Here is a 26,149-nt window from a genome sequence, read left to right as displayed (position 1 = left end):
CAGGAGCGCCACTGGCCCAGGTCCGGAGGGGCTGAGGCGAAGAGTCCCGGAAGACTGTCCGCGCGGCCAGCGGAGCTCCGCCCAAAGGACGTGTCCACGCCGCGCTCCGCCCAGAAGGCGGTGCAGCGGCACCCCGGGGGCGTGGCCACAGGCAGCCCACCTAGAGGGCGTGCCCACGCAATGCCCCACCCAAGAGGCGGTGTCAGGCGTGCTCCAGGGGGCGCGGCCAGCGGAGCCCCGCCCAGAGGGCGTGTCCACGCCGCGCTCTGCCAGTAAGCTTGGCTAGAATGAGCTGGCAGTGGGCGTGCCCAGGCAGTGTCCCGCCCAGTGGGCGTGGCCGCCCGCCCGCCCCATCCCGCCATCCGGCACGTGGGCGCGGAGCTTCGCCGGGGCACCTGGCAGAGCCCGGGTCGTGGCATCACAGGGAACCCGGGCATGACGCTGCTGACCTGAGACCAGGGGGACTGGGGGCAGAGAGAAGGGCACCTCATATAGGACTCGGACTAGAGGGAAGGGCCAGCGGGCACGGGGCGATGGCCACAGGACCGAGGACAGGCGGACACGGGAGGCCGGGCACGGGGCGATGGCCACAGGACCGAGGGCGGGGCGCACGGGCCGCCCTCCCGAGGACCGGCGGGCGGAGTCGGGCGCTCACCAGCGCCCTGGGCGTGGCCGGCACCGTCGCCGTCGCCTCCGGACCCATGGCGGAGGCTCCTGCCGAGGCCCCCGCGGCCCCGCCGGCCTGCCGCTTCTTCCTGGAGGGCCGCTGCCGCTTCGGCGCCCGGTGCCGGCAGCCTCACCCGGGGGCTCACCCGGGGGCCCCGAGGCCTCACCCGGGGGCGCAGCCCGAGGCCGCGGCCAAGAAGCCGCCGCTGCGCACGGCCGCGGCCGTCATCCAGCGCATCCGCTGGGACCCGCGCCTCGACCCCGCCGACTTCTCGGTGGGCTACGCCGACCGCTTCCTGGGCGTGCGCGAGGAGCCCTTCGGCGCCTTCTGCTGGGACGAGCCGCTGGCCGCGCTCGGGCCGGGCGTGCTGGCCGTACCGCAGCACCGCGTGCGCTACTTCCGCTTCCGCGGCCGCCTCGTGTGGGACCGCGCCTCGCGCACCGACCTGGTGTTCGGCTCGGGCGCGGCGGCCGGCCGCGGGCCCACCATCCTGGACGCGCTGGACGCGCTGGACGGGTCCGGAGCCGGGGACGAGCCTGGAGACGAGGACCAGCACGAGGACGCGCCTGGGGACGAGGACGCGCACCAGGACACGCCTGGAGACGGGGACGCGCACTGCAGCGGGGACGAGCACCAGGACACGCCTGGAGACGGGGACGCGCACTGCAGCGGGGACGAGCACCAGGACACGCCTGGAGACGGGGACGCGCACGAGCCTGGAGACGGGGACGCGCACGGCAACGGGGGCAGACTGGATGCACACCGGGTCCTGAACGCACAGGGGCCTAGGGCTGGCCCTGCGCGACTGGAGGCCCACGCTGCCCAGGGCAGAGGTAGTGGGAAGCCAGCCCAGACACGGCCCCAGGAATCGAGTTCAGAGGAGCGGGGAGAGGCACCCGAGGAGAGTGGGCTGCAGGAGGCCGACCCTGCTGCCCGGGTTCAGAGCGGAGAGGTGGGGAGCGCACTGACGCCAGCAGGGCCCAGCAGGGCCACGGAGCTGCCAGGCCTGGAGGGGTCGGGGTGGTCTGCTGGGGAGCTGGACGCAGCGTGGGGCCCCAAGGCCGCAGCACCTCGGCCACCACGCCCCACACACTTCGTGGCGCTCATGGTGACCGAGCTCGGGCTGCAGAAGGCGGTGGCACGGGCCCAGGAGTACCTAGTCCAAATGGCCCCATCCTGTGCCCCGTTCCTGGTGCCCCCCGAGGCCCTGCACCTGACAGTGGCCCTGCTGCGCCTGGCGGGCCCTGGGGAGGAAGCAGCGGCCATCGGGGCTCTGAGACGGGCACTGTCTGACCCCGACTTGCCAGCACCCCGGTGGCTGAGCTTCAGGGACCTGGTGCTCCAGGGCCACCATGTGCTTTGTGCCCTGCCCCACCCCCCTCTGGACAGCATGGTTCAAGCCCTGAGCCAGAGGCTGGAGGCTGAGGGGCTGCAGGTGCTACAGCCCACTGGAAGCCTGCACCCCCACCTCACCCTGGCTAAGGTACCCCACGGCTCCAGTGTCTGCCTCCCCGAGCCTGGGGTCTGCCTGAGTCCTGAGGCAAGCCAGCCACTGGGGAAGGTCTGGCTGTGCCGCGTGCGCCGGGCAGGGGGTGCCTACCAGGCCCTGGCGGAGATCCACCTGGGGTAATCCCCGGCCCCCGCAGGAAGCAGGGGAAGCCACGCTCGCTCTCTCTTTCTCTTTATTTTGGTTTCTCTCAAGCTTCCAAGTGCTGTGCAGTGTCCAAGGAAAGAATGGAGGGGAGGGGGAGAGGGAGGCAGAGGAGGAGCATCGGGAAAGCGGCAGCCTGACAGTGCAGCTGTGGCCAAGCTCCGGCACGGCCTCCGTACATGGCAGACGGGGAGGGAGGGCCAAAAAGAAAGGGAGGAAGAAGAAAAATAACTTAAATCAACACACACATAAAGAAAAGAGAAGGAAGCATGGCGTGAGCTGTGATCCATGGAGGTGGAGGGGCCGTTTACCTGTGCTGAACCGAGGGAGGAAGGGCGGGAGGGAGGGGGAGGGGAGTCAGAAGAAACATGGGGGCAGAGGGGGAGGGGACATGGAGACAACTTAATACAACTGGAGATGAGGCGGCCCGGCCGGCGAGCTCCCGCGACGGCGCTGCGGCTGCTGGAGACGGCGACACGTGGCGACGGCGGCACTTCTGGGCCAGGGGGCCGAGGCTGGAGCACAGTCTTTACGTGGCTCCCCTGAACCCAAACACTGAGGCCCCACAGGGCTGGGCAACAAGAGTCTGTGATGAGGCCGACGAGGCGGGTGGAGCGCAGGTTTGCGGGCGCCCCCGCTGAGCGGGCCTGGACTGGACGGCCTGTCTTCTTGCCAGCGGCCCCGGCATGGCACGAGCCGGGCGTCGGGTCGGGCACAGCCGGAGTACAGCTCGAGAAAGAGAGAGAGAAAACACTGAGACAGCATTAGTGTGGTGGAAGGCAGCGGCCAGCCTGCAGACCACACCCACCCGCGCCCTCCTCCCGCCACCCCTCCCCTCTGCGGCAAAAATAAAAACGTAGAAAAATCTCTGTACAGACTCCCCGGAGGCGGGGCGGGGGGCCACTCGTCCTGGAGCGGCTCCCCCAGTTAATATACAACAACCCAAGTCCATGGCTCAAAAACAAATCCGCGACGCGGTGCTGGGGGGCTGTGCCCGCCCCCCGCCCCGTGCTGGCTGGGTGCTCAGAAGGCGGACAGCTGCGCCAGGCTGAGGCGGCAGTCGACGCTGGAGTTGTCCGGGCCCGTGTAGGCCAGGCCCAGGGGTTCTAGGAAGGCCCGGCAGGCGGCCTCGCCCTCGAAGGCCAGCTCGGCCTGCAGGTAGGAGACGGGCAGCGCAGGGCGGAAGCTATGGAGACAAGAGGAGAAAGCGATGAGGCGGGCAGGGGGGCTGCGGAGGGCCCCACCTGCAGTGAGTGGGGGCCCCCCATGCGGGCACCCACAGGACGCTCGCGGCACAGTGCCCTCTGGCTTCCCCAGCCCGTCCCACCTCCCCACCTCGGGGGCTTGGGGGGACCCGGGGTGGGGCTGTTGGCCCCAGTCCCGGATATGCCCCCCCTCGCCCTCACTTACCTGTGCAGGGGGCCAGGGAGGAAAGGGGGGCCCAGCTGGCTCCTCTGCCGAGTGAGGGAGCAGCCCATGGGCAGGGGAGGGCAGGGCTGCCAGCACTACCTGGGAACCCAGCCCTGGCGCAGGCAGGGCATGTCGGCCACCGCACTAACACGGCAGCTCTGGGTGCCACCAAGAACTCTATCCACAGGCACCCACTGGGTGCTGGGCGGCAGCTGCCCCGTTCATGTCCCGCACCCACAGTGGCAGGTGACAACTCGGGGGGAGCAGGGAACGGAGGGCACTCCACAATGGGGGGAGCACCGAGACAGCAGGGAGCAGGCCAAGCAGGAACCCGCTGACGGGCCCATGGCCGCCACGTGCACCGACACGCACACGGGCACGCGCCCACCAGCACGCTGACAGCTGTGTCCTGGCAGCCCCAACCAGGCTGTCTCTCCCAAGGCTGCCTGACCTGAGCTGGGCCCTAGAACGCGCTTCCTCCCCCGCCTGCCAGCTGCACTCCAGGCCAGGCCACAGCTCCCAGGAGCCCTCACAGACCACCAGTCGCCCTGGCCAGGGCTTCAGGTCTCAGCGCCATCACACGTGGGTCAAGGGACCCTGTGCCGCATGCCAGCACACCCAGCTATGACATCACTGTCTGGTGCCCCCTTGGGACAGCTCAATGCTGTGCCTGACACCACCATGGTACGCAGGAGTCACGCCCCCAGCCCACAGTGGTCACACCGAGGGACATGCTCAGCAGGGCGCCGCCATTCCCACCGCCCTCAGCATCGCTGGCGTGGCCTGTCAGGTCCCTAAGCTTTCCTGTTACTCTGTACGGAAGCAGTGGCACAGAGGTGGCCTGATGCAGTTTCTCTACAGAGTCTGCAGGCCAGCTCTCCCGGGGAGGGAGCGAGAGCCCCGAGAGAACACAGCCCCCAGCAGGCTGCTGTGGCCAGCAGAGGAGCAACGGGAGACAGCGCCATGGAAAAGGCGCCCAGAACACAGCAGGAGGGCGCCAAGAGGCCCGCGTGGAGGAAGAGGTGAGGAGGGAGAGCCGCCGGGGCAATGGGGGAGGCTGGCGGGCCAGGTGCAGTCAAGAGCAGGTTCGGGGGGCCCGAGGCAGCAGGCCCACGCGGGCAGAGGGCAGGAAGGCACAGGGCCACATACGTTTTGATCATTGCCTTGAGGGCAGCCTTGCGCTCCCGATCTGCAAACTTGTCCACAAGGTAGCCAGACATACAGGGCGCGTGGCTGTAGAGCCGGAAGAAGCGGTGGTAGTTGCCCAGAGCCCAGGCTGCCCGCAGTGCCAAGGCGTGGGCCACACAAGGGTCTGCCTTCAGTTCCCGGGTGAGGTAGGCGAGCTCTGTGGTGATGTCTGTGCCAGGGGCAGGAGGCTCAGTGCCGGGCTCCCTGGGGCTCCCAGGGCACACCCCGCCCCCAGGGCCTGCCATCTCTCACCTCCCGAGTTGTTGGTAAAGATGTAGTAGAGGATCCGGTAGGCAGTGAACTCACCCACGTTGCCCGGCAAGTTCTCGGAATACAAGGATTTCAGCTGTGTCTGACACTGGTTAAACTCCTCATGGTCCCCCTGTGGGCAGCACAGGGAGAGGGCAGCGGCTGAGGCCAGGGCACCGGGCCGCGGTGGCAGGGGGGCCTGGGCCGGCAGCTCACCTTCTCCAGGGCGATGCGGGCATGAGTCTCGTACACTTCCACCGTGAACTCAGTGCGGACGCCTTGTACCTTGGGTAGGGGCAGCATAGGGTCAGCGGGCGGCCCAGAGACGCCTGCCCCAGCCCCTGCCCAAGCCCCTGCCCCGCCCGGGCCTCACCGTCAGGTCCTGCCGAATGGACTTCATCTGCTCACAGGCAAACGCGTAGTCCTGCTTCTCCTTCCAGTGGGACTTGACCATACACAGTGACTTCTTCAGAACCTGGCCAGAGAGGAGAGCTCAGAGAGCAGCTGGGGGGGTGGGAGCTCAGGGAGCAGCTCCGGGCGGGGGGGGGGGAGCTCAGGGTGCAGCTTGGGGTGGGGGCTGAGCTCTGAGGGTAGCTTGGGGTGCGAGGGGGGTATCCAGGCCCACAGCTCTACGGACAGGAGACTAAACTGAACTGCCGTATAGACCACTAGGAACAGACGACCAACAAGGCAGGTCTGACCCAGAGAACCCCTCCGGCACGGCTGACGGGCTTCCTGTGGCGTCAATGGTCCCTACCCCCAGGTGACTCCCTGCAGGCACACGCCAGCACCCAGGCTCCTCAGCCCTGCCCTTCCTGGCACTCACAGACACAGGGCGCACGGTGGACGGGTCCGGGGCACAGGTGAGCCGCAGGTAGTGCTTGGTGATGTCGGGGCAGGTGCCTACGATCTGCAGCTCCTGCCAGTCGGGGTCAGCCCCACTGGCCTCCAGGCTGCCCATCTGCAGCACCAGGGGCTCCAGGCGCAGGCGGCGCGAGTGCCCATGCTGGAAGCGGGCCGCGCGCTTCTGCCTCTTCAGCTCGCGCTCTGGGTCCTCGCACTCCAGTGCCGCCATCTTCTTGCGGCTGCGCTTGGTGGGTGCCAGGTCGTGCCTGGGAGACCAGGTGGGAAGGCAGACATGAACGCTGGCCACCTCCGGCTGGCCACCTCCGGCTCTGGCTCCCAGCTACCCTGAGCCCGAGTCTTACCTCTTCCCACGCTGTGCCCTGCCACGGCCCCGGTCCATGTGGGCGCCTCGCCCACCACGGCCTTTGGGGGGTGGGTTCCTGCGGCCCACAGGGTGACACTCATTCCCCGAGTAGGAACTGTCGGTGTCTGAGTGGGAGTCACTGTGAGAAGAAGCCGGATATAAGGCAGGAGTGGCCCCCACCTGCAGCCCCTGGGCCAAGATCAGGCGGGTGTGCCCACCACCGGCAGCCTCCCCACCCCAGCCCTCACACCTTCTGCGGAAGTGACGGGTCGGGGACCTGGAGGAGGAGCGGGAGCGGGAGTCCGTGCTAGAGGAAGAGCTGTTGTCCTTCATGAAGACGTTACGGTTGCCGAACTTGGCGAAGCTGCTGCCCCGGGCGCGGCCGGCACCCCCGGCGCCCGGAGTCCCCCGCTGGGCCTGGGTGCTCCCGCCCCTCGCAGCAGAGCCAGCGCCCCTGGGAGGGTGCAGGCTACTCGGAGCCTCCCACCGCTTCTTCTTGGGGCTCTCGGCCACAGGCTCCCGGGTCAACCTGAAGACACAGCGGGGCAGGCGTTACCTCTTCTGCCGCAGACCGCAAGAGACCAGCCAGGGCCAGCTCCCCAACACCCCGCAGGGCAGCGTTCACCAGGTGACTCGGCTGGTGTGGTACAGAATGGGCAGAGGGTGCCCGCAGCCCCAAGCACCCCGGCCCCTCCCTTTGGCAGGAGCGCACCCCGGCAGTGGTTCCCGACTCCAGTCGATGGTGTAGGCCGAGCCGTCCTGCAGCCGGGCCTGCAGCACCTCCTTGAGCAGCTTCTCGGTGCGGTCCTTGTCCTCCTCGGACTCGCAGGCCGTGAAGCAGCGCTCCACGTATTCCTTCATGTCCTGGGGCCAGTCGTCAGGCTTCCCGGAGAGCCCGCCCCGGGGCGCAGGCCCGCTGTGGGAGAGCCAACAGGACTCAGCACCCCGAGTGGCCTTGCACACCCACACGTGGGTGGGTCTGTGCCCGCCTGGTACTCAGGACCTGGAGGCTCCAGGAGGAGCAGGGCGGGGCACAAGGCACCTGTGGTTCTGGGCTTTCTCCGGGTTGGGCTGAGGGCCAAAGCCACTATGCTGGGCTTCCGCACTGGAGCCGAAGTTCTGGTTGGTCACAGCAAATGGCCTCTTCTGAATGTTGAACTTGAGCCCTCCGGTCCCAGGGGCTGCTGTAAGACCAACACAAGCAGGTGAGGCCCCTCCCAGGCGCAGAGCAGGGCAGGGGGAGCCTCCCACACAAGCATGGCTTCAGAGCAGCCCACGCCCAGATCCCAGGCCCCACCAGCACCCTGTGTCCTGTGTGTCCCCAGCTCACGTTTCATGCGGTTCCACAGCTGTTGGCCCTTCTTGGGCTTGGCCGGCTCTGTGTAGTGTGGCCCATAGGCCTGGCCCACGGCAGGGCCTGCCTGGCTGTGCTGTGTGGCGGGTGCTGTCCCAGGCTGAGGACCACTGCTCAAGGCCTGAGCCCCGTGGGAGGGGTTCGAGGGCTGAGGGGGCTGGGCAGCAGGCAGCTGCTGCGGGGGCGCCTGGTAGCCCAGGCTCTCGTCCAGGCCAGGGACCGGGGGCTGCGGGAGGAAGCAGGCACTGAGCGTGGGAGGATCTGCGCTGGCACGGCCCTCACCACATTCCTCAGCCCCAGCTCTGCCCAGCTGCCAGCAACGGAGTGACACCACCATGACAGCTACTCCTGGCACAGGCACCTCAACACAAGTGCCCACAACCACACACCGCAGCCACGACGCAGGTACCGTCCTTTGTGGAGGCAGAAACCACGCAACAGACCTCGGCCAGGACTGGCCAGGCAGCAGAGCGCTCAGCCCTACAGCTCTCTCAGCCCGGGTGCCAGCTCGGCGCCCCAGGGTACACACCAGTTGCAGAGGCATGCACAGGCAGGGGGTGTGCGCACACACAAAGCACCAGGGAGGGCAGGCTACACGAGACTGTGAACAGGAGGCCAGCGCCCCATCTCAGCCCTGGCCTGGCCTGAGCCGGACACTACCCAGTCCCGAACTCTACACTGTCCTCACTTGTGGACCAGGAGCTGCCTGGCAGCCGACTCCCCTGAGCGGCGGTGCTGGGTTACCTGGTTCATTGTCCCTTGGTGCTGGGGGGCTGACGGCTGCTGGGGTGTGGCTGAGCCATAGGAGCCGCCCATCCCGTACTGCGAGGGGGAGCCATAGCTCTGGTACACGTTCTGCCAAAGGCACAGAGGAAGGCAGGGCTCAGGGGCCGCCTGGGCACTACCCCCAGGCTCTCCACTGCACAGATGCAGCAATTTCGGGCGGACATTGTTTAAAAACAACGAAGACAAGCCTCCAGCAGTCCCCCTAAGGCCGCCGTGACAGCCACATGAGGGTGGCCCTCCCAGGCTCTAGTGAGGGCTGCGTGCACTTGCGCAGCACGGCTGAGAAGGGGTCGGGGACAGGCAGGGTGGGCCTCTAGGAGGGTGAGGGCACGGTGGCGCAGCACTCACCATGGGGTAGTAGTAGCTGTAGGGGTAGGCGTAGCTGTACTGCTGGTACCACTGGTAGTACTGCTGCTGCTGCAGCGCCGACGCCTCTGCCTGGGACACGTACTGCGGAGTGGCCGTGGCGTCAGCACGCGGGAGCAGCCCACACACGCCACGGCCATTCCGCGCAACAGGCTCACAGCCGAGCCAGACCGAGCGTGTGCCACAGGAAGCAGAGGCCCTACTCCTGACTTGACTGGTGTGCACATAGCCTGCCTTTCTTAGGGAGCCAGATCCTTCCTCCTCTGGCAGGCCGGGTTCCACACCCCTGCCTCTCCCACAGCACCCCCCCGCAGGGCTCCTGTGCCCATGGCCCCTCATATCCCTACCTCTCCCAGCACCCCACCCCCTGCAGGGTCTCTGCGCCCGTGGCCCCTCACACCTCTGCCTCTCCCACAGCACCCCCCGCAGGCCCCTGCACCCCTCACACCCCTGCCTCTCCCACAGCACCCCCCGCAGGCCCCTGCGGCTCCTCACACCCCTGCCTCTCCCACAGCACCCTCCACAGGCCCCTGCGCCCCTGCGGCCCCTCACCTGTGCGCCGCTCACGGGCCCAGTGCTGCTGGCTTTGGAGCTGCCGCCGGCTCCTGCCTTGCTGATGCTGGCCAGGGCCTGGCGTGCCTTCTCCCACTCGGGGTTCTCGTGCGTGGGTGTCTCTGCCCCAGACACCATGCTGTACTGAGAGGACCTGCAAGGGACGTGGAGTCAGCCTGCCCTCTCCCAGCAGCACCCGGGAGCACAAGATAGCCAGCAGCAAAAGGCAGATCCTTCAGGCCTGCCACCAGGCCATGCACCCCTGGGGCCTGTGAGGGACAGAGGTGACCCACAGAGGGTGCCACCCAGGCCCAACACATTGCAGAGCTTAGCGCCACATGACCCAAGGACACTCAGGGCCCAGAACTTCATGGCCAGCGGCGAGCGGCCTCACATCCCACCCTTAGGGGCTCCCGACTCCCCAGCAGCAGCTCCCACTCCGGGAAAATGCAAGGCCTCGCAGCAGGGCACGAGGCCTGGGCGGCCCCAGCCTGCAAGGCAAGCCCACTCCCGTGGAGTGGCAAGCGCCAGCGCACCCTCAAGGCAATCCGTCTCCACACACAGCCTGCGGAGGACCCCAGGGGACAGCACTGAGCTCTGCCCACTGGCCCCACTAACCAATCTGTGCTCCGCTGGTCACCCACGTTGGCCGCCATCTGCACCTTGGGGCAGGAGGGGTGGGTCTCGGGAGCCAGACTGCTTTCTTCCTGTCTGCGAGAAAACAGGGAGTCAGGGAGACCCCAGCAATCAGAGGTCTACGTTGCAGGAGAACCCAGGCACAGAACCAAAGACTTAGGACATGGGGAGGCTGCCAGCCACCAGGGCCTGGCCGGGAGGACTTCCACTGCCGGACAGGAAGGGATGGGAGGGCGAGGGGGACCCCAGGGAGGGTGGAGGAAGGGGGCAGGGGCCAGGGAGCACAGAAGGGACGGCAGAGGGCATCTCTCTGGGGGCGCAGGGCTGATCCCAGAGAGGGGACATCTTCACACGTCACCCCACTCCCAGAGGCAGGGGGTAGATGAAGGCACCCCAAGGGAGCCCATGGAGGCTGACCCCCGGAGTCCCCTAAGGGAGCAAGGCAGGCCTGGGAAGTTGGGGGTAACGAGACAAGGTTCTGGGGTTGCCTGGCAAGGCCCGGGAGAAACAGCTTTGGGGATTCATTAAGAGTGAGGCCGAGAGAGAGGCTGTAATGGCTCAACTGGTTAATCCTGCTCTTGCAGGCGCCGGGATCCCAAGTGGGAGCCGGTTCGTGTCCCTGACTGCCCCCACTTCCCATCCAGCCCCGTTTGTGGCCTGGGAAAGCAGACAAGGACGGCCCAAAGCCTTGGGACCCTGTACCCGCGTGGGAGACCCCGGGGGGAGCTCCCGGCTGCGGCCCCTTGGGGATCTATTTGTAACTCCTCCTCTCAGAAGAGAAATAAGTGTTTAACAAACAAATAGGGAGTGGGGTGCAGAACAGGGAAGGGTGTTCCGGAGGCACCGCCGAGTGCCTGTGCTCCCATGGGGGTGGGTTCAAAGGGCAGTCGGGCCGGGGAAGGAGACCCTACGGGGACGCGGGCGGAGGGGCGCTGGGCAGGGCCGGCCGCCCGAGGCTCACCTGGCCGTCCCTGCGCACTCGGGCCGCCCGTCGCCCGGGACAACAGGTCCCCACCCTAGAACCGCGAGCTCAATGAGCGCCCGCACCATTCCAGGCTCGGAGAACAGGCCGCGAGCGCGCGCCCCAGCCGCGCAGGCGCACTGGGAGCGCGCGTGCCCGAGCCCCCGCCGCGCAGGCGCACTGGCTGCGCCGGCCCGCCACACCCTGGCGACGCTCGCACTCGGCGTCCGTTGCTGCGACGGACGAAGACCTCGGCGCGTCGCCCCGAACGGATAAACGTTCCTCGCCCTCCCGCCCGCCCACCGCGTCCCGTACCCACCACAACCCTTCACTCCCGGGACTCGTCGGAACCGCCCAAGACGGAACCGCCACGGCCGCCACCCTGTTCGGCTCCGGCTCGCTCCGGGCTTCCTCGGGCTTTGACCGCCGCGTCCTGACGTCACACGGAGGCCTGTCCCCGCCCCCGCGTACGGCCAATGGGAGCCGCCAGACGGGCTTGGGCCCGCCCACGCGGTGACGGGAGGGGCGCTTGCAGGCAAGCCGGAAGACAGGTCGGCGACGGTGGCCCCGCGGGGACAAGCGCGGAGGCCGTGATGGCGGCCTAGCTAGGGACGGGGTGGACGGGCGACGGAGGTCGAGCTGGGGACGGGGTGGACAGGGATGGACGGGCAGGGGAAGAAGGCCGAGCTGGGGGCGGGGATGGACGGGCGGGTGACGGAAGCCGAGCTGGGGACGGGGGTGGACGGGGGTGGACGGGGGTGGACGCGGGTGGACGCGGGTGGACGCGGGTGGACGCGGGTGGACGGGCGGGCGATGGAGACGGCCGGCCGCAGCTCGGGGGCGGCGGGGTGTCCTCGCTGAGCCCGGAACCCACCTCAGGCCCGTCCAGGGGGTGAGCGTCCTGCGGCATCCGGTTGGATCCGGTGTGCATGTATTTATTTGTTTTTCACTAGCTCAGCCGTCTGTGTCCTTGGAAGCCGCTGTTTATGACGGTATTTTTATGTTGTTGGGTTGTTTTGTTTCTTTCCCCTCACCCGGCAGCATTCTGTGTATTCTAGCAGGGTAAAACAAAGATGAAGCAAGTGTATGAACTCACCTGGAGTATTGTGTGAGTTCACGCTTTTTGTTTTTAAGATGTCAGTGGAAACTTGCCGGATCCCTTAGGAAGACTAGACCAGCCCTGTGACTGGGGAGGCCGTGCTGTGCAGGCGCCTGCCTCTCCCTCCTCCTCTTCCTCGCTTCCTCTCTCCTTCTGCCTTACTCCTCTGGTCCCTGCCCAGATCCCTTGCAGGTTAACCGGGTGGTGTAACCCTGCTTCTGTTGGGCTGTGCCTGTGGTTACAAACCTGTCCTTTCGCTGTTTGGTTTCTATTCTAACTCCCATCTTTCTTCTTTTGCTTCTTTTCCCTTTCTGTTTTTCTGCACTGGCTTTTTTTTTTTTTTTTTTTTTTTTTTTTTTTTTTACCTAAAACAGGCTTTTTGTTTCCCTGAGTAGTGTTGGATTCAAGGTTCACGCTGTGCAAGGCCTGGCTGACACCCCCTGGGGTGGTAAATGGGGTGAAGGCATTGTTGTCCCATCAGGGCAGACCCCAGCCCTCTCCCTGTGTCTGTGTCTCCTGCCTGTGGGGTCAAGGCATCAGGAGGTGGATCCCTTTGCGGGGGTCACAGGGGCAGAGTCCTAGCCTGTGGGGTCCCCAGAAAGCTCACATCTCCCTTCGTCCTGGAGGACCAGCAGGTGGACTTGCGGCAGACACCAGATGTGTGGAAGGCCGGGGTGTGCAGTCTCCCCACGCAGGGGCGCTGGCTGGAGGCTAAGATGTCCTGGACCCTGGCTTCTTGCCACCTGGGACTGGCTAAGGTTCCAGAGTGACTTCCTACAGAAGGGTGGGCACCCCAGCTGACACCCCTGGGTCCTCACATGGTGCCTGGCCATGTGCCCACCTGGTTAGGTGCTGGCTCCTAACAAAGGGGTGGATGGGCAGCCTCGGGCATGGCCAGATTCAGGTCTCCTCCTATCAGACTCTCCCGAGCGCTGCGCAGGGGCCCAGGCTTGCTGCTGAGCCCTCAGTCCCTCCAGCAGGCTCTTCTGGGGCCTCCAAGGCCAAGAGGATGGTGCCCTGCCCATGGGGAGCCACTTCCTGTGGCGCCTTCTCCCTGCACCTCCCTCCCAGGTGGTGAAGGAGCTAGAAAGGGCTCAGGCAGCAGTGTTGGGGAGGTGTTGCCCTGGGCGCCTGGCCTTGGCCTCTTTCCTCACCCTGTGCCCACCCCTGCTGAGCTCCCAGGGCCCCCCATCCTCCTGGCCCTGCCCATGGCCAGCAGCTCCCAGGATTGGGGGCGGAGCCAAGTTCAGGGTCCACCAAGTTGGGCTCACTTCCCAGCTGCCTGGGTAACCGAGAGCCAGCCCAGCCCTCAAACTCCATCTTAATGGAAAGTGGAAGTCACAGTAAAACCCAGGTCCAGGGCGCCCAGCGGTGTGGCCCATCCTGGATGTGAAGCCTCCAGGCTGAGGACGGCAGGGACACGCAGTAACTCCAGGGGCTTCCAGCAGGGAGGGCAGCCCGCAACCCCGTGACAAATGCATCTGATCTGTGCCCGCAAGACGCTGGGCAGCTGGGTATGCCTGCTTCCAGAGCCTCTGGGGACCAGTGTGTTTTGGGCCTGAGGTGTCTCCCTGACACCCACGCATCCCTGGGCATGTCTGTGGGGAGATGGACAGGATGTGGACAGCACACAGGGTGCCCAGTGGCCACAAAGGCTCAGAGAGATTGCTCATGGAGTCTGGGGGCGCTAGCATCCTCAGCGCCTCCTGCAGGCCGGCGTCGAGCACTCGTGACCCACATGTGACAGCTATGGCAACCGAGGTCCTGCCCACTTCCTTCAGGGCCAGGACTGGACCCTGAGGCTCCTAAAGAGCTGGGCCAAGCTGCCCTCTCGCCCACCTCCCGCCCTGGTACCCTCTGCTGTCCAGGTCTCCACCGGCAACCCCAGCCTCTCCCAAGAGGCCTGCGGTGCCATGGAGGATTGTGTGTGTGTGTGTGAATCCTGCAGCGGCGTGGACGTCTAGGGGGTTGTGTGTGTGTGCTGGAGCACCGTGGAGGGCCTGTGGCAGGGGGCGGGGGGCTGGCTTGTTCCTGGCCACATGGGGCAGGCTGTGCAGCAGGGTGGCCCTCCCGGCTCCAGCAGCATGCTGCTCTGACAGCTGCTGAGTGTGGATCTCCACTTTGCTACCAAATAAACTGGCACCACGAATTACCCCGACTCGGGACAGATTTCCCACTCATCTTGTGTTTAGGATCCTGTGGCCGCCAGGAGCGCCGCTTCCTGCCTGGCCCTTCCCTGCCTGGCCGTGTTGCCGCCTGTGCTCCCCGAGTCTATTTCTGGACCCTCTCTTGCTGCGGGGGTGCCTGCCTGCTGTGCCAGGACATGCCTGTCACTGGTAGAAACGGCAGAGAAAGGTATTTTTAAACATGCTGGGGAACACAGCACCTGGCCTGGACAGCCGGCGGTGTCAGGAAGGACTCACTGCTGGTAAAATAGAAGTTTTCCCGTTTATTTCAACTGAACCCTTGCAAGTTAGTGCCACAAGTTCCAATCTGGGGTCTCAGGCTCAATGGGACATGGCAGGGCCAGGGGGATTCCTATCCCCTAGCCTTGGTCCCTGGCTTGGCCCATGGGTGACCTCCAGGCTAAGGACGGATGTGGGAGGCGCAGGACCAGGTGGGAGGCAGCCCGGCTCAGGGTGTCTGTTGCCAGGAGCGTCAGGTTAGTGGGGTCTCCTCCGGCAGCCAGGGAGGGAGCTGCAGAGAGAGGCAGAGGCGGGCGTGACGCTGGCCGCAGGTCACTCATCAGTCAGCACATCCACCCAGACTGGGGGACGGGGCACTGTGGGCCCAGGGCACTGTGGGCCCAGGGCTGTCACCTGCGAGCTCACCGGAGAGGGAGGCGGGCTCCAGGCAGGCGGGGGAGGGGCTCAGATAGACGACTGCCACTGCACAAAGCGCTTGGACTCCTGCCCGGAGACAGGGCCTAAGTGGCTGCCCTGCTCACCACACCCGGGGCCAGCCCTCCCCACTCAGACCAGGGGCCAGCCCTCCGCCCTCAGACCAGGGGCCAGCCCAGCCCCTCCTCCCTCACACCCAGGGGTCTAGCCCAGCCCCCCCCCACACCCAGGGGTCCAGCCCAGACCCTCCTCCCTCACACCCAGGGGTCCAGCCTAGCCCTCCTCTCTCACACCCAGGGCTCCAGCCCAGCCCCTCCTCCCTCACACCCAGGGCTCCAGCCCCTCCGCCCTCCCACCCAGGGGTCCAGCTCAGACCCTCCTGCCTCCCACCCAGGGGTCCAGCCCAGCCCCTCCTCCCTCACACCCAGGGGTCCAGCCCAGCCCCTCCGCCCTCACACCCAGGGGTCCAGCCCAGACCCTCCTCCCTCACACCAGGGGGCCAGCCCAGACCCTCCTCCCTCACACCCAGGGCTCCAGCCCCTCCGCCCTCCCACCCAGGGGTCCAGCCCCTCCTCCCTCACACCCAGGGCTCCAGCCCCTCCGCCCTCCCACCCAGGGGTCCAGCCCAGACCCTCCTCCCTCACACCCAGGGGTCCAGACCCTCCTCCCTCACACCCAGGGGTCCAGCCCAGACCCTCCTCCCTCACACCCAGGGGTCCAGCCCAGACCCTCCTCCCTCACACCCAGGGGTCCAGCCCCTCCTCCCTCACACCCAGGGGTCCAGCCCGGCCCCTCCTCCCTCACACCCAGGGGTCCAGCCCAGCCCCTCCACCCTCACACCTGGGGCCAGCCCTCCGCCCTCCCACCCAGGGGTCCAGCCCCTCCTGAGACCCAGGCCTTGTACCTGAGGGTTGAAGGGGTCATCGCCGTCCATGTCATCGTAGCCGTCACTGGGGTGCGATGCGGGGAGTGGCAGAGAAGCAGGATGGGGCACCCATCAGGAGGCTTCCTCCCCCCCAGCAGTGGTGCCCTGGTGCTGCCCGTCTGTCCCCTCCCCCAGAACTCTGCCCTCTCTCCCCTCCTGACCTGGGCGGGAAGAGGGCCCAGGCGCGGGGCAGGCTGCACAGGGCGGTGGCCAGGGCCCCGGCGGACAGGAGGGAGCAGAGCAGCAGGAAGAGCAGGCCCTCCAGGGCATCCTCACACAGGCCCCGCAGGGCGGCGCCATAGTCCTGGGGCAGGTCAGGGCATCAGTCCACAGTAGGGCTGCAGGCCACCCCCCTTTCACTGCACCCCCTCAGTCCCGCCAGAACCACAGCAGGACAGTCCGACCCAGCCGAGCACAGGCAGGCTTGAGCAGGGCAGTGCCTTCCTGCGTCATGCTCACATGGGGCACCCCTGTCCCCCAACACTGGCTGCTGTGGCCATCACCCAACGGGCCCTGCTCATGGGTGCAGCCCACCAGCCTCCTCCCCCAGCACCGCAGCGGTTCAGCTGGCCCCACAGGGCAGCTCTGGTGACCAGGCAGATCAGCAAGGTGGGCAGAGATGTGCCCTGTGGAGGGAACCAGGCCCCAGGGTGGTGGAGGTGCCCCTGGGGAGGCCCTTGTGGGTCGGGACAAAGGGAATCTCGGCAGGGTTCAAAGCCAAGGGAGTTGAGCTCCAAAAGCAGCATGGAGCTGTGAGTGTGGCAGGGAGGAGAGGCCCGGGCAGGCAGCAGGGCCAGAGTCCAGCCGGGCTTCCCGGTAAGGGCCACTTCGGGGAACAGGGAGGCCCAGGAGGGGAGGAGCTGATTTGCACACCCGGTCAGGACAGGACTGGCAGATGCAGCTGAGGCTCTGGGCAAGCAGCTTGCAAGGCCAAATTCCCCAATGTTCCTGCCCTCCACAGGGGGGTGGAAAACAGCCAGACCCCACAGTCAGTCCCGCCTCCAGCCCAGGTCCTTGGCCCTGGGGCCCAGCTGGGTGCAGGAGAGATTCTGATCCATTTGCCCCAGCTCACACAGGGAGTCCTGGGACCTGTACTTGGGTCAAGGTTCTGCTGGGACCAGGAGAGGTGCCCGGCCCCTGTGAGCCCTTCCCTTCAGGGCGTGCCTGCAGCCATCTGTGGCTCTGACACTGGCCGGTCCGAACACCGCCCAGGCCCCATGGCCCGCTAGGGGGCGCTGTAGTCCAGGTGGGGGCCCAGGGGGCAGAGCTGCCAGCTGGACCTGGCACCCCTACTCCAGGGCACACCGAATATGGAGAGGGCAGAGAGGGAGGTAAGGGTGCCCGTGGGGGGCAGGGGGTCAGGCCAGTCTGTCCTGCAACAAGGGCCCAGGAGGGTGGGTGGGAACGTTCCTGAAGCAGAAGGGGGCGGCGGAGAGAGTGGCCCCCGCCCCCAGGGGTCCCATTCCCTGGACCTGCTCAGCGCCTTCTGTTAGCTCTCCAGGGTGGGACAGCGGCACCCTCAGGGCAGGGGTGGGGTGGGTAGGAGGGGCTATGGGTGCAGACCTGCCCTAGCACTGAGCTTTCCAGCCCACACAACCACCACTAAGAAGTTGTTCTCCCAGTGCCCAACAGCAAGGAAGCCAGGAGTCTGACACGCTCCCTGCCTGCGACTGAGCAGCCCACCTGCCCTGCGAGGGACAGAAGGACTGTAGGTGTAACAGGTGTCTCGCAGGCGGGCACAAAGTGATAAACAGGGATGGATGGGTATTCTCAGGGGCGGGGGAAGGCCAAGAAATGGGGTTCTGTGGATGCACAGGGTCCCCAGGGAAGGGGACAGGCAGGGGTCACCTTGTGCAGCCCGCGGCAGTGCAGCAGCGCCACCAGCTGGTGGAAGTCTCCTTCTGTCACATTCAGTGTCTCCTCCAGAGACAACAGAGGCTTCTGCAGTGGGAGGACAGGGGGCTGTTCCTTATGGCAGTGCCCGCCCACAGCCCTGGGCGCACCCCGTCCCAGGCTCCGCCCTATCCCAGCCCCCACACAGACCTGTGCGGAGGGAAACTGAGGCACGGCTTCACGCTCCAGGCCCTGTAGCTGCGAGTGGATGTTGGCCAGAGCTCGCTGGGACAGAGTCAGCCTCTATGGAAAGACAGGACAGGGACAACCCGGTGGTCGCTGGTCGGCAGCCGGCCCCTCACCGGGCCCACCCCCACCCACTTCCCCCCCGGCCCAGCCCGGACCTGCTGGAAGGGGTTGGAGACCGCCTGGTTGCACAGAAAATAGTAATTCAGGATGTCTGAAGTGGGGGAAGAGCAGGGAAGGCAGTAAGTAGGGCTGTTCTCAGTCCCCCCCAGGCCCACCCACTCCACCACCCTAACCCTAACCCTCTCACCTCCCCCACCCCAACACAGGTCCAGGCACCTGAGCTCAGCCCAGTCTCCTCCTGGGTCAGGTTCAGAACATAGGTATCAGGATTGGAGCAGAAGTCACTGAGGCCCTGAGCAAGGGCAGGGTGGGGGCTCAGATGCCATGCCAGCTAGCGTCCAGCCCTCCTCCCTCAGACCAGGGGTCCAGCCCTCCTCCCTCAGACCAGGGGTCCAGCCCAGCCCTCCTCCCTCACACCCAGGGGTCCAGCCCAGACCCTCCTCCCTCACATCCAGGGGTCCAGCCCTCCTCCCTCAGACCAGGGGTCCAGCCCAGCCCCTCCTCCCTCACATCCAGGGGTCCAGCCCTCCTCCCTCAGACCAGGGGTCCAGCCCAGCCCCTCCTCCCTCACACCCAGGGGTCCAGCCCAGACCCTCCTGCCTCACACCCAGGGGTCCAGCCCAGACCCTCCTGCCTCACACCCAGGGGTCCAGCCCCTCCTCCCTCACACCCAGGGGTCCAGCCCAGACCCTCCTGCCTCACACCCAGGGGTCCAGCCCCCAGCCCTACAGACTTCCTCTCAAACCCCAAGGACCACTTTGCACTCACCACAGCTGTGGCCGCCTCCAGGCCCATGGAGGCCCAGCTCAGCACCAGAACCAGGAAACTCATCACCGTCATCCTGGGGAGCAGAAAAGGCCCAGGAACCTTAATCTCCCCTCACCCCAACCCCAGGCCAGCAACCCCTGAAGCCCAGGATCAGAATTAGGGGCCAGAAACAGGGGGGAGAGGACAGGCTGGTGGCTGCTGACGTCAGAAAACATCTGGCCCACGGGGTAGGGGGTGGCGGGCCGTGAACCTGCAGCTGCCTTCCTTGGAAGGCTGGCTGGGGACTGCAGGCTCCATCTCCCGGGCTGTAAGATGGGCAGGCCTCTCTCAGCGGCAGGTGGTCCGGTCTGACCACAGACTGACAGTGTCAGGAGAAGCCATGGCAGGCACGGAGCCCCAGGAGCCTCACACTGCTCAGAGGTGATCTAAGACAGGCTGGGAGGGTCCATGGTGAGACCCCGTGGCAGGGAGGAGCTGGGCATGGCCTGGAAGGCACCATCCCACCCGTGCCCTTGGTTGCCCACTCACACGACCACCAGCCACTTGCTCTGCTTTGCCAGGCCCAGCAGCGTGAAGAGGCAAACCAGGAGCTCCAGCAGCAGCAGGAGGACGTAGGCCAGCCACCTGCAGGGGTCACAGGGCATCCCTGAAGCAGCGGCCACGGCAGCCTGGGGCAGGGGTGTGGCTCCCAGGACGCCAGCCGTGCCACGCTGAGCTGTGGCTGAGTGTGTTGGACTGTACCCAAGCGCTGAGCAGGGATGGCGCCTGGGCTCTCGGAGCCAGGCCTCCCCAATCCCATCCTGCCAGGTGGCACCAGCTAGGACCTCCCCGCACATCTGGGGTGTCAGGAGGCAGAGGCAGCCCCTGTCTGCCCCTCCAGCCACCAGCCGTGAATCGTCCCAAGCACTCCTCGCCAGGCAATGGAGTGACCCCTGGGAGGTGCTTAGGGAACTGACAGCCCATGGTGCACTTCAGCAGTAGCTTCACTCTGGTTTCCAGTGTGAGTTGGAAACAGGAATGAGGGGCCACAGTAATCCTCCACCCGCAAGTGCCAGGATCCCCTGTGGGCACTGCTTCGTGTCCCAGCTGCTCCACTTCCCATCCAGCTCCCTGACTGTGGCCTGGGAAAGCAGTGGAGGATGGCCCAAAGCCTTGGAATCCTGCATCTGTGTGGGAGACCCAGAAGAAGCTCCTGACTCCTGGCTTCAGATGGGCTCAGCTCCAGCCATTGTGGTCCTTTGCGAAGCAGATGGAAGATCGTCTATCTCACTTTCAAATAAATTAAAACTGCAAAATCTCTTTTAAAAAGAGAACCAGTATGACTGCAAACTTCCCGTGATCAAGGAAGACAATGTCCATGAGGTCCCCACATGGCCCACACGTGACTGACCACGTTCAGCACCTCCTGGAACCATGGCACCTGCTTGCTTCTCAAAGTCACTTCTGGGCATCTGTCCCACCCTGACTCCCTCCTCAGCTGCCCCTGCTGACCCTGAGAGTAGGCACAGTGTAGGCGGGAGTCGTGCAGCCCTGGGCACAGCTCTAGCACAGCCCATGGCCCAGCCTGGCCCTGCCTCCCCCTCTCTTGTCTGTCCCTCACCAACACACATACACAGTGTGTCAACCTCTTCCAGCTCCACCTGTTGGCCCCCAGGAGCACAGAATCCAGGCCTCAGCGTGCCATGGGCAGGGTCCCCAGGGGGCTGTGAGAGCAAAAGCTAGCCTGCCATGAGAACACCGCCCCGCTTGCTGGCTGCTGGGCAAGGTGGCTTCCCCGGGTGGCCACTCGCTCGGCGTGTCCCTGCCAGGACCGGGCTGTCCTGGTCGGCCTTCCCTGAAGCCATGCTCACCTTTCCCGGTTGGCCTGTTTCCCTCCTGGTCCCACACTCACTGCGGGACAAGTCCCCGTGGGCTCTTGCTGGTGGCTGTGTCCCCACCCGTGGCACTCGCCACTGCCTAGTGTGATTCCCATTTCACAGGGATGGGAGGGGCCACAGCAGAGGGTGAGCACACACATGCCAGCAGGTGCCAAGCAAATGTTGGCAGGATGAAGGCAGGCGTGAGTGAGTGAGTGAGTGAGGGGGTGGAGTGGCAGAGTGAGGGCCGAGGGAGCTATGTGGGAATACGGTCTACCCTGTGCCCCCCATCACAGCTGCCACGCGGGACTGGGTCTCCCACACTCTGGGAGAGCTGAGTGTCAGCCCAGCCCCTGGCTGACAACCAAGGTGCCCAGTGCAAGGAGGCCCTCACCTGTACTCCTCCACGAAGGCCACCTCCTCAGCCACCTGCAGGGGGCTCAGGGGCACGCCCTGCCAGAAGGCCAGCCCCTGCAGCTGCAGGGCCACCGCCTCGGCCTGCCGCCGGGCGCCCCGGGCAGCGGCCACCAGCTCCGTGCGCTGGGCAAGCACCTCCTCCAGCGTGGTCAGCTCTGTCCTCACCGCCTGGTCTAGCCTCTCCACCGTCTCTGATGCCTGGTGGGGAGTGCAGGGTCTTAGCTGTGTGGGTGCATCCTTGAAGGAGCCCCAGGTGGAGGGAGGGGGCGCTGGGGTCTGAGTTTTGAGGCTAGAGCCTGGGCCTAGGGCTGGATCCTGGGTCTTGGGGCTGGAGCCTGGGCCCTGGGGCTGGAGCCTGGGCCCTGGGGCTGCAGCCTGGGCCTTGGGGCTGGAGCCTGGGCCCTGGGGCTGGAGCCAGGGTCTTGGGGCTGGAGCCTGGGCCTGGGGCTGGAGACTGGGTCCTGGGGCTGGAGCCTGGGTCTTGGGGCTGGAGACTGAGTCCTGGGGCTGCAGCCTGGGTCTTGGGGCTGCAGCCTGGGTCTTGGGGCTGGAGCCTGGGCCCTGGGTCTTGGGGCTGGAGCCTGGGTCTTGGGGCTGGAGCCTGGGTCTTAGGGCTGGATCCTGGACCTGGGGCTCGATCCTGGGCCTGGGGCTGGAGCCTGGGTCTTGGGGCTGGAGCCTGGGCCTGGGGCTGGATCCTGGGCCCTGGGGCTGGAGTCTGAGCTTGCTTGGGAGGGGCGGGTAGGGGAGCAAGCAACAGGCCCTGAGCTGACCCCCAGGGCAGAGATGGGTCCTCGTGTGGTCTCTGCTGGACCTGCAGTGCCAGGGGAGGCCCTCCATTTGCATTCAGTGCAGTCCAGACCCGCAGTCTCACTGGGTGGGGGTCGCCTGGCTCTGAGTTGCACCCCTTGGTCCCTGGGCAGAGCTCCCCTCAGCTTTGCATAGGCCCGGGTTCCCTCACCAGGTGGTCGATGGCGCTGAGTGTGTGGTTGGCATGCAGCAGTGCAGAGCTGAGTTGGGACACCCCATCGCTGGTTTCACTGTTGCCATAGAAACCGATGCCAATCCCGATGCTGAGAGGAGCAGGAGGGAGGGGGAAATCAGCAGGTCCCGGGACCCTGGGGTCCCCACTCCTCCCCTCCACCTCCTCTCTTCCCCTCCTAGACCAGGCTCCAGCCCACCCCCCCATCGGTCTAGTCTGTCATGGGAAAACCTCAGCTGCAGCCTGGCCCCCCACCCGTCACCAAGGCAACAGGGAAGGCCTCACTCCCCCGGCTGCGGGGACGTCATTGTGATGCTAATGGTAGGCGGGGTGGGGGGGAGAGAGCCCCCGATTTAACTCGCACCTCCCTGGAGTGGGGGCAGCCCTGTCCTGCCCAGCCCTGGGAGGGAAGGCCCTGCCCTCCCGCAGCCGCTCTCTGCCCCCACAACCCCCACCATTGGCTGATCCTCCAGTGCCCAGTGTCCTCTGCTCTGGAGCCCTGGGGTCAGGTGCTCCCCGCCCCACCTCCCTAGGGTTCCTCGGAGTGCAGCCGCCTTGTCTCCAGGGCAAACCATGCATGGAGCTCCCAGCCTGGTCTCAGCCAGCCGGCAGGGAATGTGGGAGGGAGGGTGGCCCACAGGCTGGGGGTGGAGGGGGCGCCCAGCCAACACACAGAGCTCCATTGTAGGGCCCAAGCTCCCCCCACACCCCGTCTGTGCCCCCACAGTGGAGGGGCGAGAGCTGGACACGGTTCCCAGCCTCCGGCCTCGCGGGCCCCAGCCCAGCCCTTGGGTCGGGCGCCCGGTGCCCCCACCCCATTGTCCAGAGTCCCACAAAGCTCCCCTTGTCCCAGGGCTCTGGGGACTGGGTCCTTTGTCTGCCTCCGCCCCCACCTCCGGCCCCGTCCACCACAGCTTTCGTTGGCTTGGATGCAGGGAGCCCAGCCCCCAGCCACCCCCAAACAAGTTGGGGGCCGCAGGGAGTGCTGCTGGCAACTCCCAGCTAGCTAGCTGCGGGATCCAGCAATGCCAGGTGGGGCAGCTGCCCAAGACCCCAAGGGTGCTGTTGCCAGTCAGGGGCCTGGGGTGGGGGGCCCAGAAGCAGCCCCCCACTCCCTGAGGGGCCCGGACCTCCACTCTACCTCCTCTCCTCTCTCTCCCTGTCAGAACTGGGCAGGACCCCTGATGCCAGAAGGAAGTGGAACCTGTTCAGCTCGGCCTGGGCAGCCGGCCTGTGCCCTGACCAGGGGTAGGTGGTCACCTGCTGCTGGCTGAACGCGTGGGAAGTGAGGCAAGGGCACCTGAGGAGGCCACAGGAAGAGGACAGGTGGCAGCCATGCACTGCCCTTGCTGATTGGAGACGGGGGCACGGGAAGGCCCATTAGCTATCTGTCTCCCCCTGAGGCCTCACAGAGCCACGCCTGCCCCTGGAACCTCAGTTTACCCATCCGCCCAATGGGGACAGTTTTTCCTGCTAAGAGGCTGCGATGGGACCCAGTTGCTGTCTGCTGGCCTGCTCACCACCCTGCCCCTGGATGCTCAGGGGTTGGGGGTGCTGCCTCCGCTCCCCACCCACCCCGGGGCCCCATTACCAGCCGACGAGAAGGGCAGCAATGCAGCTCCAGATCACGCAGCCTCCCCCAGATTGGGGGCTCTTGGTCCCCGGGGGCTCGGGGGGTCGGCAGCAGCAGAAGCGGATGAGGTAGACAGCGATGAAGATGAGGCTTAGGCCCAGGCCCAGACCTGCTAAGGCTGCCACCAGCAACAGGGCCTAGGGAGGGGCGGGGTGGGCCGGGGGCCACATCAGGCATGTCCTGGACTTGGGGCTCCCCCTCGCTGCAGGGCCTGGGGGGCTGGGTCAGGACGGCACAGTGGAGGCATTGCTAGCCAGAAGGGGGGCGCAAGCCTCCTGCAAGCTGGCAGCTGGGGTGCCGGATTTAGTGCCGAGGGATTGAGGGGAGCCCCTGTTTGGGGGTGCTCAGCCTTACTCTGCCCTCCACAGGCTGCGTGACCTTCAGCAGGGCCTCCTACTGCTGGGCCTGGCTTGCCTCCTCCCTCAGGTAGGAGCGTGTCCCCAAGACCTACCGCCCCCCAAGCCCAGGGCTCTGTGGGACCCCGGATTGGGGAACTACTCCTGATGCTGTGTGCAAAGTGGGGGAGGAACCTCCCCATCCCTCCTCCTCGCTGCGTGAGCCTTTCACCCAGGCCTGTGGCTGTGTGGGGGCCGTGAAGATGGGGCACAGAGAGAGACGGACACAGGCAGTGAGGCATAGCCGCAGAGAGGGGCGATGACTAGAAATGGCAGTGTACAGAGATCCCAGGGGTCAGTGAGGGCATGGCAAAGGTACATGGTGCTGGGGTGAGCTCGGGAGGCTGGCGGGGAGCATATGGGGCCCTCTGCCTTGCGGGACCTTGGGACCATCCTGCGCAACCCCCCAACACCCCGAGGGCCCCAAGGGGGGCCAGGGTTTCCCCTGAGCCACACAGCGTACAGGGCAATGCCTGGCTTGGAAGCTCCCCTCTGTCCTCACACCTGTGTGTGAGACACGTGTGCACACTGTCTGTGTTTCTGGCATGAGACCCAATCTGTGTGCCCTGAGTGGAGACGCCGTGTCGTGGGCACACCTGTATGAGGGCACCTTAGGCCCCTCATGTGCCCTGAGCACCTGACCACCAGTCTGGTGGCGTGTGTGTGGGTATTCATGTGTGCTGTGTGTGTAACTGCACACCTGTGCCCCAGGTAGCAGGAATGTGCTAGGGGCTCGCGACTGTGTGGCCGTGCATGTCCCCTGCACTGACCCTGACTGCGGCCGTGGGGAACCGCAGGACCCCTGGGCGGCCTGGAGCTGGCGGGGAGGTGGCCTTGGAGGCTGCGGTTGTGTAACCGAGGCTGTGGGCGAGGGGATGGCCATGCCCGCGCGGCGGGGAGAAGGGGTGGATGGAGGATGCGGGAGAGCTCAGGGCTGGGCTATAGCCGTGACCCAAATAGCTCTGGATGCAGCGCGCGCCCAGCCCCCGCCCCCGCCGGGGACCCCCAATCCCTCCCAGCTCTTCCAAGCCCCAGCCCCCTTTTCCGGGACAACACAGGACACAGGGGAGGGGCCAGAGGGCCTGCCCCCCAACACACACACACACACACACACACACCCCTGCTCTGGCCAAGCGTTTCTCCTCATTAACGTCAAAGTCAAGGATTTGAATTAAACTGGGTCGGGGCGGCTGCCCCAGGCTGGGTCCCCTTCCCCTGGGGGCCGCGGGGCTCTCACTGCAGCCCCACCCTCAGGACCGAGCCCCCGGCTCCCAGAGCCTTTCCTTGCCCAACTTCTCCCCCTGCCCTCCCTCCCGCAGCCCCCTGGCAGCCCCTCCTTCCCGGGACAGGCTGCCAGCGCCCTGCCCGCCTGCCCGCCTGATCCTAATCCCCCTCCCCCCTTCCCTGAACCCGGCCGCCCCCCGCCCTTCTCTGAGCCCCGACCCGGGTCCCACCCTAACTGGGGCAGGTCCACCTGCTCCCATCCCACGGGGCGGGGTCCTCTCCTGTGACACCCAGAAGACCTGCCCTCAGGCTGCCTTCCCAGCCAGTCCTCGGACAGCCCTTTACTTAGGGAGTCGGGGGTCCAGCAAGCCCCCCATTTAAAGGTCCAAGGGCCTAGTCTCCCTGCGCCCGCCCCAGAGGTAACCCCTCAGGTGTGGGTGCCCTACACTCCTTCCCCCTCGGAGACCCCAAAGTCCAGGCTGGGCCGCCGCCTGGGTCAACCCTGGGTCTGAGACCCGCGCCTCTCCTCCCCGGCCCGGCCCCAGATCCCCTCGCACCTGCTGGTACCCCTGCTCCTGGGGCGCGAAGCCGCTGGGCACCGGGCGGAGCTGGAAGTCGGTGCGGGGCAGCTGGTGCAGGAGATGCACCCAGGCCGAGGGCCGGTAGCCCGGGGGCGCCCCCATGGCCCCCGGGGAGGGGGCAGCGGGGCGGACGCCGGGCCGCGGAGCCTCGGGAGCCTCGGGAGCCGAGCGGGGCGCGGGCGGCGCGGGGTCTGGCG

At 66.4% G+C, this 26,149-nt stretch overlaps 3 protein-coding genes and 1 long non-coding RNA gene across 6 annotated transcripts; 2 read left to right on the top strand and 2 right to left on the bottom strand.

The window, feature by feature from the left end:
• The first annotated feature begins 533 nt into the window (after positions 1–533).
• Positions 534–2,497, top strand: LENG9 (leukocyte receptor cluster member 9). The gene is made up of 2 exons (XM_058673961.1): positions 534–1,174; positions 1,418–2,497. Exons 1-2 carry the CDS (start codon positions 534–536, stop codon positions 2,295–2,297), a joined length of 1,521 nt encoding a protein of 506 aa, XP_058529944.1. The 3' UTR covers positions 2,298–2,497.
• A 278-nt stretch (positions 2,498–2,775) lies between these two features.
• LENG8 (leukocyte receptor cluster member 8) lies at positions 2,776–11,130 on the bottom strand. The gene is made up of 16 exons (XM_058674722.1): positions 11,031–11,130; positions 10,052–10,144; positions 9,434–9,587; positions 8,864–8,965; positions 8,474–8,584; positions 7,706–7,955; positions 7,418–7,559; positions 7,088–7,291; positions 6,626–6,904; positions 6,374–6,514; positions 5,992–6,277; positions 5,539–5,640; positions 5,382–5,450; positions 5,169–5,298; positions 4,878–5,085; positions 2,776–3,504 (listed from the first exon to the last, which is right to left on the bottom strand). Exons 1-16 carry the CDS (start codon positions 11,117–11,119, stop codon positions 3,342–3,344), a joined length of 2,523 nt encoding a protein of 840 aa, XP_058530705.1. The 5' UTR covers positions 11,120–11,130; the 3' UTR covers positions 2,776–3,341.
• Positions 11,131–11,349: 219 nt separating this feature from the next.
• LOC131482230 (uncharacterized) lies at positions 11,350–12,128 on the top strand. Its single transcript, XR_009246821.1, has 2 exons — positions 11,350–11,581; positions 12,072–12,128. It is a non-coding gene; the product is annotated as an uncharacterized LOC131482230 (long non-coding RNA).
• Positions 12,129–14,558: 2,430 nt separating this feature from the next.
• TTYH1 (tweety family member 1) lies at positions 14,559–26,149 on the bottom strand. 3 transcript variants are annotated; one of them, XM_004596939.2, is made up of 14 exons: positions 25,929–26,149; positions 23,711–23,889; positions 22,099–22,210; positions 21,115–21,335; positions 19,393–19,488; positions 18,865–18,937; positions 18,313–18,388; positions 18,132–18,187; positions 17,938–18,030; positions 17,743–17,835; positions 16,056–16,198; positions 15,874–15,919; positions 14,949–15,038; positions 14,559–14,826 (listed from the first exon to the last, which is right to left on the bottom strand). In XM_004596939.2, exons 1-13 carry the CDS (start codon positions 26,052–26,054, stop codon positions 15,000–15,002), a joined length of 1,353 nt encoding a protein of 450 aa, XP_004596996.2. In that variant the 5' UTR covers positions 26,055–26,149; the 3' UTR covers positions 14,559–14,826; positions 14,949–14,999. The 3 variants fall into 3 exon arrangements, with proteins under 3 accessions (XP_004596996.2, XP_058530711.1, XP_058530709.1); XM_058674728.1 differs by lacking the exon at positions 14,949–15,038; XM_058674726.1 differs by lacking the exon at positions 14,949–15,038 and having other exon boundaries at positions 14,559–14,830; positions 15,875–15,919.

This window comes from Ochotona princeps, chromosome 16 (assembly GCF_030435755.1).
Source record: "Ochotona princeps isolate mOchPri1 chromosome 16, mOchPri1.hap1, whole genome shotgun sequence".
NCBI lineage: Eukaryota > Metazoa > Chordata > Mammalia > Lagomorpha > Ochotonidae > Ochotona > Ochotona princeps.
The sequence above is the reverse complement of the archived record's forward strand: the minus strand, read 5'-3'. Positions and strand labels throughout refer to the sequence as shown.

What these genes read in the sequence shown, in the direction of transcription:
- LENG8 (XM_058674722.1), bottom strand. Translation starts at nt 11,119, where the DNA reads ATGGTGCGGGCGCTCATTGAGCTCGCGGTTCTAGGGTGGGGACCTGTT. An exon ending in GAGTGCGCAGGGACGGCCAG is followed by an intron (nt 10,145 to 11,030) that starts GTGAGCCTCGGG and finishes GTTTTCTCGCAG; the next exon opens with ACAGGAAGAAAGCAGTCTGG. An exon ending in CTTTACCAACAACTCGGGAG is followed by an intron (nt 5,086 to 5,168) that starts GTGAGAGATGGC and finishes CCCCTGGCACAG; the next exon opens with ACATCACCACAGAGCTCGCC.
- TTYH1 (XM_058674726.1), bottom strand. Translation starts at nt 26,054, where the DNA reads ATGGGGGCGCCCCCGGGCTACCGGCCCTCGGCCTGGGTGCATCTCCTG. An exon ending in GCCTTCGTGGAGGAGTACAG is followed by an intron (nt 19,489 to 21,114) that starts GTGAGGGCCTCC and finishes TGACCCCTGCAG; the next exon opens with GTGGCTGGCCTACGTCCTCC. An exon ending in TGGGCCCTCTTCCCGCCCAG is followed by an intron (nt 15,920 to 16,055) that starts GTCAGGAGGGGA and finishes ATCGCACCCCAG; the next exon opens with TGACGGCTACGATGACATGG.
- LENG9 (XM_058673961.1), top strand. Translation starts at nt 534, where the DNA reads ATGGCCACAGGACCGAGGACAGGCGGACACGGGAGGCCGGGCACGGGG. An exon ending in ATCCTGGACGCGCTGGACGC is followed by an intron (nt 1,175 to 1,417) that starts GCTGGACGGGTC and finishes CAACGGGGGCAG; the next exon opens with ACTGGATGCACACCGGGTCC.